Here is a 12,317-nt window from a genome sequence, read left to right on the forward strand (position 1 = left end):
ACCACAAGCCACATGCTCCAGTGCCTTTTGTGCCCTACATCCTGCACGAAGATTGATCTCCTGCAAGCCACTCCAAGCGCCCTGGAGGTTGCAAAGTACTGGACACATGTAATATAAATACAATTTGTGTATATATATGTACATATTTATTGATGTGTATGGCTAATGTAATTTGGATGTTTCTGATTTGAGAATTAAAAAAATCAGTTAACAATGTATTTGACTTCCATACACTATAAAACTCCCCCTTTCAACGTAAATATATAATTTCCGCTAAGTCTCTCATACAGTCAAACGTCAGAAACAAATTGAATTACAGTTAAAAGAAAGTTGACTTTGGTGCCATAACTTTTCTTAAAATAAATCAGAAAATAAGTCTTGCCTATAGCAAGGTTATGTCAAGAGTTTCCAAGAGTTCTTTTTCAACTGTCTTTGTTTTAATAACAGTAGTCAGTGACCCAATGAGGACAGTGCTGCATATAAACTCCATTGTTCTTCCTTACACACTCACTAAAACATCTACGGATTGCCCAACAGGTACTTGTTGGTGCCGTTCATCTGCCGTGTCTACTTTCTTCCCACGACTGATTTTAAGCCTGCACACACAAACATCCCCCAGGCTGTGGCTAAGCCATGTCTCCGCAATATCCTTTCTTTCAGGAGTGCCAGTTCTGCATGGTTCGCAGGAGAGCTTCTGTAAAGTTTGGAAGGTAGGAGACGAGGTACTGGCAGAAGTAAAGCTGTGAGTACCGGGCGTGAGTCGTGCTTCGGTAGCTCAGTTGGTAGAGCACTTGCCAGCGAAAGGCAAAGGTCCCGAGTTCGAGTCTCGGTCGGGCACACAGTTTTAATCTGCCAGGAAGTTTCATATCACCGCACACTCTGCTGCAGAGTGAAAATCTCATTCTGGAAACATCCCCCAGGCTGTGGCTAAGCCATGTCTCCGCAATATCCTTTCTTTCAGGAGTGCCAGTTCTGCATGGTTCGCAGGAGAGCTTCTGTAAAGTTTGGAAGGTAGGAGACGAGGTACTGGCAGAAGTAAAGCTGTGAGTACCGGGCGTGAGTCATGCTTCGGTAGCTCAGTTGGTAGAGCACTTGCCTGCGAAAGGCAAAGGTCCCGGTTGGGCACACAGTTTTAATCTGCCAGGAAGTTTCATATCAGCGCACACTCCGCTGCAGAGTGAAAATCTCATTATGTGATACACAGTAGGTAGGATTCTACCATCCCACACTCATATCCAGAATATCTCGTGTTCGAGACTGTAGAAGGCTGAGTGGTTCTAGAATTTACACAGAAATTCTTGAATCACTACATGCTGCCAAACTGTGGCCAAGAGCAAAGTATACCACCCTGTGGAGCATTGTGCAGCTGAATGTAACACGCTTGGTTTCCGTGACTGCTTCACTACGCGAGTCATCTCGATTCTCTCCTCCACCACCATATTTTGTTAACTAAGTTTATTGGAGTTATCCTTACAACACATTCTCCACTCCCGTAATTAGCCGAGCCTAGGGTAACCTATTGTCCCCACACCCTCCCCCCAACTGTTTCCACCCTCTCCTTATTCTCGTGTCCCATCCTCTGTTTGCCACCCTCTGCCAACGGGCCCATCCATCTGTCCCTGCTTCTGTGCTTTTTCACTTTTTTCCCCAACTCCCTGGCGCACAACTTCCTGATGCTGTGCCTGTTGGCATTCCAGTCCCCGCACACACTGCCAGACCATGTTCCTCTCTCCCCCATCTGCACACTACTATCCTTTCTCCTTCCCTACCCCATCCAGATTACTCCTTTCATCCCATTCTGGCCCAAGTTGCCGGAGTTGGCAGTCTTGTGTGCATGAGTTGTGCTTGCTTATATGTATTAATGGTGTGTGTTTCTCTTTTGCTGATGAAGGCTGTGGTGGAAAGCTTTTTGTTGGTGTGTTTTACCTGTGCTTGTCTGCAACATTACTTGTCTTCTTTATGGCAAGTAGCAATCTATCTTTTCCTGAAATATTGATATTCCTACCTAGAGTTTTATCTCAATTCTATTGGTCCATGTTCTCCTTCTCCCTCTCACTTATACACATCCTCTGCCACCCTCTCTGTCCAAGTTGTCTGCCTCTATGTCTTTGCACATCCTCTTCCCCTCTCCCTGCCCACATCCTCTTCCCCTCTCCTTGCCCACATCCTCTTCCCCTCTCCTTGCCCACATCCTCTTCCCCTCTCCCTGCCCACATCCTCTTCCCCTCTCCCTGCCCATATTCTCTGCCCCTCTCTCTGTCCATCTCCTTTGACCCCATCTCTGTCTGTCTCCTTCCCCTTCCCTCTGTCTGTCTCCTTGTTCCCTTTCTCTCTTTCCATCTTGCCCTTCTCTTTTTAAATCTCCACCTTCTCTCTGTCCACTTCCATTTCCTGCTTCTCCCCCCCCCCCCCCTCTCACCTCACTGCCAGTCCTCCCTCTCTCTTCTGACCACCTGCCTCCGTCCCCCCCCCCCCCCCCCCTGTGTCCACCTGCCATTACCACCTCTCTCTGCCCGTCTGCCCTCCCCCATGTCTCTGTGCCCGTCTACAACTCCCTCTCTCTCTCTATCCGTTTCCACTTCTTTTTTTTCTACTACCATCACCTCTTTCCTCCTCTCCCTTTCCATTTCCTCTCTCTCTCTCTCTCTCTCTCTCTCTCTCTCTCTCTCTCTCCCTCCATTTCCTCCATCCCTTATATCTCCTGAGCTATGTTTCATACAATGATATAATTTTGTAGGTACTTTAGCAGCAAATGTGGATACTGTCTCCTGAAAGTGTTGCAAACAGAGATAGTAGCAAAGAAGCAATAAATGTAAATGTCATGATATGCCTGATGTGACTGTTTTACTGAAAATCACATCAGAAAAATGCAGTAAGCAATAAAATTTCTCCTTTCATCATTTTGTGGTGGTCGTCAGCAAGAAAAAGTTTCTGTAAAGGTTTGGTATTATGTGCAAAGTGTGTTACAAATAACTAAGTTGTCTCATTCCCGAAATATTGGATGAATAAAATTTGGATACGAGCATATGAAATATGTACACAGATATGTGAGTGGCTTGAACACTTCTTATATAATAGAACCCAGTATGTTGTCCTCGATGGCGAATGTTTGTCAGAGACAAGGGTATCAGGAGTGCCCCAGGGAAGCGTGATGGGACTGCTCCATACAAATAAATGATTTGGTGGACTGGGTGGGCAGCAGCCTGTGATTGTTCGATGATGATGATGATGATGATATGGTGTATATGAAATATGTACACAGATATGTGAGTGGCTTGAACACTTCTTATATAATAGAACCCAGTATGTTGTCCTCGATGGCGAATGTTTGTCAGAGACAAGGGTATCAGGAGTGCCCCAGGGAAGCGTGATGGGACTGCTCCATACAAATAAATGATTTGGTGGACTGGGTGGGCAGCAGCCTGTGATTGTTCGATGATGATGATGATGATGATGATGATGATGATGATGATGATGCCATGGTGTATATGAAATATGTACACAGATATGTGAGTGGCTTGAACACTTCTTATATAATAGAACCCAGTATGTTGTCCTCGATGGCGAATGTTTGTCAGAGACAAGGGTATCAGGAGTGCCCCAGGGAAGCGTGATGGGACTGCTCCATACAAATAAATGATTTGGTGGACTGGGTGGGCAGCAGCCTGTGATTGTTCGATGATGATGATGATGATGATGATGATGATGCCATGGTGTATATGAAATATGTACACAGATATGTGAGTGGCTTGAACACTTCTTATATAATAGAACCCAGTATGTTGTCCTCGATGGCGAATGTTTGTCAGAGACAAGGGTATCAGGAGTGCCCCAGGGAAGCGTGATGGGACTGCTCCATACAAATAAATGATTTGGTGGACTGGGTGGGCAGCAGCCTGTGATTGTTCGATGATGATGATGATGATGATGATGATGATGATGATGATGCCATGGTGTATATGAAATATGTACACAGATATGTGAGTGGCTTGAACACTTCTTATATAATAGAACCCAGTATGTTGTCCTCGATGGCGAATGTTTGTCAGAGACAAGGGTATCAGGAGTGCCCCAGGGAAGCGTGATGGGACTGCTCCATACAAATAAATGATTTGGTGGACTGGGTGGGCAGCAGCCTGTGATTGTTCGATGATGATGATGATGATGATGATGATGATGATGATGCCATGGTGTATATGAAATATGTACACAGATATGTGAGTGGCTTGAACACTTCTTATATAATAGAACCCAGTATGTTGTCCTCGATGGCGAATGTTTGTCAGAGACAAGGGTATCAGGAGTGCCCCAGGGAAGCGTGATGGGACTGCTCCATACAAATAAATGATTTGGTGGACTGGGTGGGCAGCAGCCTGTGATTGTTCGATGATGATGATGCCATGGTGTACGGTAAGATGTCAAAGTTGAGTGACAGTAGGAAGATACAAAACGACTTAGACAAAAAAAATTGCAGTTAGTGTGATGAATGGCAGCAAGCCCTAAATGTGGGAAAATGTAATTTAATCCGAATGAGTAGGAAGAACAAACCTGTAATGTTTGGATACAGTATCACTACCATCCAGCTTGACACAGTCAAGTTGTTTAAATATCTGAGCTTAACGTTGCAAAGCGATATGAGGTGGAATGAGCGTGTGGAAACTGTGGTAGGGAAGGCAAATGGTCAACTTTGGTTCATTGGGAGAATTTTAGCAAAGAGTGGTTCACCTGTAAAGGAGACCACATAAATGATGCTGGTGTGAACTATTCTTGAGTACTGCTCTAGTGTTTGGTATCCTTACCAGGTCAGATTGAAGGAAGACATCGAAGCAATTCATAGGATGGGTGCTAGATTTGTTACTGGTAGATTTGAACAAAATATGTTACGGAGATGCTTCGGGAACTCAAAAGGGAATCCATGTAGGGAAGGCGGCATTCTTTGTGGGAAAGACTGTTGAGAAAATTTAGAGAACCAACATTTGAATCTGACTGGTAGAGAACCAACATTTAAATCTGACTGCCGAACAGTTCTGCTGCCACCAACATAGATCACATGTAAGGACCACGAAGATAAGATACAAGAAATTAGGGCTCATCTGGAGCTGTACAGACAGTCGTTTTTCCCTTGCTCTATTTGCTAGTGGAACAGGAGGGGAAATGACAAGTAGTGGCACCTTACTGTGGCTTGTGGAGTATTTATGTGGATGTCTGCGACTGTCTGACTTTTCAGGTGTCAGCTTTTTGCTCCCCACTGCCCAAGTGCACTTGGCTTCCCATGGGTGGGCACTAGAGTTGGAACAGCCTACATAAAGGGGTCAAAATGCACCAACAAAGCATGATAAGGTACTAGAGTAGCAGTTGGCCCATTTTTGCGTTAGTGATGATGTGCCAGACAATGAACTCTGTTTTGAAATAGTGTTTCAGACAGTGTTAGAAAATAGAAATTGAAGCTTTTGAGATACAGTGAGTAAATTGTTCACAGGTGCTGAGGCCGGGAGCTATAAATGTGGAAGCAGATATGGTCGACGGTGAGCCAGAAGATGAATGTGTGGAATGGCATACACCCTGTGGCAGTCATGCAATTCTGAAAGGTCCATACGCTATACAGTTGGTGAATATGTGAGTCTCATTTGTTGTTAATTGGATCAAAAAATTAGTTGAAATATTCTGTGAAACTGAACAATATTAGGTAGTTATGAACATACACAAAAGCATGGGAGCACACCATAAGGGCAAGTCCCCCCCCCCCTCATAAAAAGGTGAGGGTCTTTTTAATTAACTAGATCTGATTTCCCAGCTATACATTGATCTTAGTCCTTACTGCAAATCTTGCTATACTGTAGATTGTATGAAATGGCTAAATAATGTATTCGATAACATCAGGGCCTGTTTAAAGGTTCAGCGAGGCCTCTGATCTCCTTTCAGTAGTGTCGTTTGACACTAAATGACATTTTTGTGGCTAGCTGTTGTTTTTGCATGTAACCATGTACAAGTTAAAATCTTATCAGCTTTGCATAATTTTTGTTGTAAACTTTCAGTGTATGAACATAAAACGTTTCTTAACATTATGAAACAATTTTTAATGAACTTTACCACTTTTTTCAAACTATAAATGAGATGTAATTGTAAACTACATGTAAAAAAATCATAATCCACAATACTAGTGCACATGACAATAAATGCATTATATCACACAAACAAAAATACACCTAATTCTCTAGTGTCCATTTGTTGCTCTGTTCTTTTGTCAAAAAAATTACTATTGTTACTGTGCTTGTAGTACTGCATTGACACACAGAGACACTTTGCAGATATTAGCACTGAGCCATTTACTGAGAAGACCTCGCCCCTTACAGTTACTATTATTTCATGTATTGTATTGTATTGAGGGTCAGTCAAATGAAAGCCAAAAATTCACCACAGCAGGGCAATGGAATGGTTCCATTCAGAAGTGATCACAACATGCATTAAGACATTTATCCCACTGGGAGACAAAATCATCAGTCCTTGTCTAGTACATTGCAGTTGGCCACTGGTGGATCCACGACCTCACCCACTCTTGCACTTCCTTGTCTTTCTGAAACCAGCATCCTCGTATGCCTTTCTTGAGGTCACCGAAGATGTGAAAATCACACTTTGAAGAACTGAACTGTACAGAGGATGTTGCAGTGTTTCCCAACCAAATCACTGAAGTGTACTCTTTGTCTGATAGGCTGTGTGAGGGTGTTTTTTTGTGCAACAGGATGGTTCTGTCAGACAGTATTCCTACAGCTAGAGGGCAAACAACAAAGCAACAGTGAAAATACCCCATATCTCTTTTACAAAAAAAATCCTAAGTTTTCATGTAAATTCCAGTTAGGTCATAGTGACTTTTGTCCTCGAGTGCAGGGGGCCCTCTACTCGTAGAGTTCCTCGAGCATGGAACCACAATAATGCGCATTGCTATGAAGACATTTTGAAGAAACTGTAATGCTCCATAAAGTCAAAACGTACCGGAATGCTGTCAGACAGAATTATCTTGTTGCACGATAACGCCTGCCCCCACACAACCAATCGGATGAAGGCTATGCTTCAGCGATTTGGTTGAGAATCACTGCAACATCATCTGTACAGCCCAGATCTTGTGCCACGTGATTTTCACATCATTGACAACATGAAGAAAGACGTGTGGATGGCAGTTTAAGTCGGACAAGAAAGTGCAAGAGTGGCTGCGATAGTGGATCTGTCCGTGGCCAGCTGTGTTCTACGAAACAGGAGTTGATCATCTCCTCTTCCAGTGAGATAAATGTCGTAATGCATGTGCATTATGTCATGTCATGCCATTTCATGGTCCTGTTGTTTTGGGTGTTTGCTTTTCATTTGACTTCCCCTTATATAAACAAAGGTTCCTAGGACTTTTGCAATGTATGCTACTGTGTAAAACATTTCTCTCTGTGAAGAGCAACTGTACAAAATTTGCAGGTATGCATTGTTTCATTTCTTTTTCTGTGGGCAGCACAAACTCTAAAGACTTTGGCTGGAAATTTCTTTTTTAGTCCTTTTTTCCACTGTTTGAAATGGACACATTCCTGATGCTTCATGTACCCTAGTAGCTTCCAGGTGGTTGTTCATGTAGTACTCTTCCTTTTACTCTAGGGGATGGACTGGGCCTGGCATTTCTCTCTCTTTGTCTGGAGAGCCTTCATTATCATTGTCAGTAATCCAATATTTTGCCACTGAAAATAGAAACTGCTTACAATTTATTTTTTTCTTCTTCTCTGGATTCTGGACACTGTAAATTTTAAACAAATTTAAAAGTCCACAGTTTGTTAGGTAAAGGATGACTTTTTTTGTCCACGTCATCAATTTCCATAGAACAGGATAGTGAGAACTGTATTGATCCACAGTATCAACCCTTTTCCTGTGGGCATTATACTGATTCACACAAAGGCTTAAATATATCCTCTCCAATTTTTCTGTTGTATTTGAAACAGAAGCGTCATGAATTGTTGAGATCATTCTGACATCCCACTTGTCTTTCCATACGAGGAGAAGAATGTCACCTTTTCTACAGGAAACCAGATCACCTTTCTTCATTCTTTATGCTTTGGTTTTCGGTTTACGGTATACCTCTTTTCACTGTAATAGTATCACAGATTCTTTTCACCATAATATTATCACAGACTCTGGTTTTGTTTTTTAGTTGTAACTCTGCAGTAAAGGTATTGTTATAATAGTTATCGTGGTAAATATTGTGTCTCAGAAATAAGAAGGAAATCAGACAGTTTTATAACAAACTAGATGTCGTGACAGAAATAAAGAGTAATAGTCTGTGCTGACTGGGACATGTAGAAACAGTGGTTGAGAGCAGCACAGTCAAGAAAGCTTTCAAAGGAAGACCAGGTGGGTGCCGTATAAGGACCAGCTGGCTAGACAACATGGAGAAGGACTTGAGAAGAATGGGAGTTAGAAGCCAGCAGCGAAGAGTGGGTGAAGATTGGCCAGCGGACCAAGGCCCTAGATGGGCTGTAGCGCCAAGGAGTAAAGCAAAGATATTGTGCCACATAAAAAGAAGATAATGAAGAACTGGGAGGACAGACTTTTCCAGTTTCTTACCTTCACCAGTATAAATCTCCATATTGGATTTTTCGCCTGTAACAGTCTCACACACCACTGTAACAAGTAACCCATACTTCGTAGTCTTTGCAGGGTTGTACATTTTTAAGCCCAGCCTACTCCATGGAATCATCTCATTCAACTAAGAACATCTAAGTACTCGTCGGCAAAGACACCTGAAATTATTGCAGGAAAATTCATTGTCTTCCATTTTCGAAATAGGGCCACCTGTAAAAGCAGGAGAAACTTTAAGACAGAAATGGTAACTGTTTGAAATATCAAAATAAATCACAATACTAAATAAACGAAAGGTACATGAATGCAGTTACATTTGCTACATTGCTTACTGATGTAAAAGGCAGCATGTATGAAACATGAGTAAACTTGGGATCTGACTGCTATATTTTAAGGCAAGTCTTAAGACAGAATTATTATACAGTGGTGAAAGACACTGCCCACATGGGAGAGATTTGCAGCTACATATATACTCTCCATACCACTGTAAAGTGCATGGGAAAGGGTACTTCCCATATTAGATATTTTTCCTGTTCCATTCTCATATGGAGCGCAGGGGGGACGTTTCATGAAACACCTCTGTGCATACTGTAATTAGTGTAATCTACATAAGAAGTTGTGGTATATTCCTAGATTCAACACTTAAAACTAGTTCTTGACAGTTTAAACTAGACTTTCAGAGGACAGATTGTGTATGTCTTACAAGTATTTTTCAGTTAATTGCTTTCATCATCTCCATGTCAGTCTTGAATGAGTAAAACAAAGCTTTGACCATTCATGTTGCCTCTTTTGTATACACTCAGTATTCCCTATTAGTTCTATTTGGTATGGGGCCACGCACTTCAGTAATATTTACGATGGGTGGCACATGTGTTTTGCATACAGTCTTTGTTGTAGGTTAGTTGCATTTCTTTGCTGTTCTACCAATGAACTGCAGTCTGCCATCTGCTTCATATACAGCTGAACCTATGCAACCTGCCTCCATTACTGAGGTTCCTAACGCACACTTGTGCAATGGCGCTCGACCCAGGGGAAGCTGGTTCGAATCCTGGTGATAGAAAAAGATTTCACCACCAGTATTTATCTGGTTAGGAGAGGAGAGGTGGTGGTGTAAAGTTCCCGATCACCAGACTTTGTGCCAACATCCTGGTTTAAAACTCAAACCCTTCCATGGTGTCTCATGATTGGGCCTGTGACAGAATTGATGCTGATTCCTCTGTCCGATGGGGATGTTAAGCTTGACGGCCCCCTAGGTGCTATTCGCGAGGAGTAGGCTCTCCCTCCTTACGTCATCTTCATCATCATACAACATAAACATTACAAATACATATGTGTAGTGTTACAAATAGTGCATAATGGGGCATGTAGTAAATAAATAAACAAACAACTGTACCTATGTTCCATTTCATATCCCTACAAATTGTTGCACCCAGGTATTTGTTAAGAGTTTAGCACTTCCAACTGTGGCTCATTTTTATTGTAGTCATAGGATACTACTTTTTTTTTTTCGTTTTGTGACCTGTCGTATTTTACATTACTGAAGGTGTAAAGCTGATTGCCCATCTTTGCACTATTTTTAAATCTTATCAAGATTGAATATTTGTGCAGTTTGTTTCAGACAGTACTTCATTAAAGATAGTTGTCATCAGTGAAAAGTGAGGTTATTATTGACATTGTGTGCAATGTCTTGGATGAATGACAGGAACAGCAAGAGTCTCAACACACTTTCCAGAGGCTGTATAAAGTTACATCTACATAAGTAGAAGACTCTCCATCCAGTTAACATACTGCATCTTCCCCACCACGAAATGCTCAATCCCGTCCCATATCTTGTTTTATACCCCATATGGTGATACTTCTGTTAATAAGTCGCTGTGTGATATGGATTCAGATGCCTGTTCAAAGTCAATAACCACTGAACTGTTGCAGCAGGATGACCACCTGACAGTCTTTACTGTCCATTGTCAGTATCAGTACTCCCAGTACCACCTGGATGCTGATTTTTAGGGAAAAGTGTGTCTGGAGTTCAGGAAAGGGAGTGGACTGGGAGGGTGATTTTTTAAGGTGTCATCCTGTGCTTTGGAAGCACAGTGCGTCTCAAGAGTCAAATGTGGGATCTGGTTTCATATGGAGTTTGGATAGGGTCAACATTAGCATGTCATGTTGGTGGTGGTGGGTGTTACAACAGAACAAGGAAATCAGTGGTTTGTGGTCTGTTACAAGGTTAAATTTTATGCTGCAAAGACATGTATGGAATTTTTGGATGTCTGATATAACTGCCAGTGCTTCTTTTTCCATTTTGTGAGTAACTGATCTGGGCTGAAGTGAGTGTCTCAGGTGCATACGCTGTTGTTTATTCGTGCCCACTGTCGCATTTGTGAGAAGTACAGCCTTGATACATTGATATGTGTTAGTGGCCAATATAATGTGTTCTGATGGGTCATATTGCCAGACAAGGACTAGGCTTTGGATAACATTTGAACTTCAAGCCTCTTTGGCACTGCAAAGACCATACTTATTTTGCACATATCTTGATAGATTATTAAGGGACCTTGTGATGTGTGGAGTATTCAGTGTAAATTAGAGGTGTACAAATTCCCCTTGCAGCCTGCTTGCCCCTAGCTCCTCTGCAACCATTCATGCCGGTCAGCCTGCCGCGACTTAAACACAAGAGTACGAATGTACTGAGGCATAGTGGGTAATGCGACCGACTTGGGCTCCCGCAAGCCCGGGCTACCTGGGTTCCCGCAGGCCTGCCAAGCTTCACGGGACCCGCTCAGCTTGCTGCGCCTGACAACAGGTTGCGCTGTCAAGCTACCGTGACTAGAGTAGCCAGTTAGTTAGCCCGCAGTTCATTTATCGCAACGATGGGCGCAGCACAATGAATAGGTCGGACTTTAGTGAGATTGAAAAAAAAATTGACAACTGGCGAATACATGCTGGTAACGAAACAGAGCACAAGTGCCCCATAGGAAACGTTTTCGTGTGTTTATGAGGCCGCTTCAAATAAATCGGTAGGTGTGTCTCAATGCAAACTATGTAAAAAGCTCCTAAGTACTTATTCAGCAACCTCGAGTATGTTACGACATGTGTGCAAATTTGACAAGCAGTTCCCTCACTCCGGAAATATCTTGAAAGAGGACAAAGATTTAGTGGCCGAAAAGGGCGTCGAAATGTGTGCTAAGGACCTGAGACCATTTAGCAGTATAGAGGGAGAAGGATTTCATGGTAACCCGCAAACGATGTCAAAATCTTTTGTAAGGTACTCTATTCCATGCGCTGTCCGAAATATTATGTAGACAGTAATGTTCCTCTTGATGGTCAAGTGTGCAAAATTTCTTCAAGATCAGAATACCGCCATGCACCATTCAGAATTTTAAGAAGACAGCACCCTTCATCCTGCTTTGAATATCAAGTATGCCAAATTTCATCAAGATCGGAATAAAAACGTACAATTTGTCGAATTCCGTTACGTAAAGTAACCTCTGCCATGCACCCTACGAAATTTTAAGTATACTGTGACCTTCCTATTGGTTTCAAGGTATAGTGTGCAAAATTTCATCAAGATTGTATGCAATACAAACACACGGACACAATGAAAACGCACTTTCAGTTTTTCTCAAATTTTCCAATTTCTCGGTCGATTTTCGAAAAATTTTATTTCATAAAAACCTTGTCCTGAGAATTACGAACACAGCAAAAAAAAAAAA

At 42.3% G+C, this 12,317-nt stretch overlaps 1 protein-coding gene across 7 annotated transcripts in view; it reads left to right on the top strand.

Moving 5' to 3' along the window:
* LOC126260799 (endoribonuclease Dicer-like) overlaps window positions 1-12,317 on the top strand; it is a 450,082-nt gene that overhangs the window by 222,241 nt on the left and 215,524 nt on the right. For all 7 annotated transcript variants that reach the window (XM_049958149.1, XM_049958148.1, XM_049958147.1 and 4 more), the window contains exon 10: window positions 5,480-5,616. In XM_049958149.1, the coding sequence (XP_049814106.1) occupies window positions 5,480-5,616 (137 nt within the window). The remainder of the gene's footprint in view (window positions 1-5,479; window positions 5,617-12,317) is intronic.

The sequence above is a fragment of the Schistocerca nitens genome, chromosome 5 (genome assembly GCF_023898315.1).
Source record: "Schistocerca nitens isolate TAMUIC-IGC-003100 chromosome 5, iqSchNite1.1, whole genome shotgun sequence".
Taxonomy (NCBI): Eukaryota; Metazoa; Arthropoda; class Insecta; order Orthoptera; family Acrididae; genus Schistocerca; species Schistocerca nitens.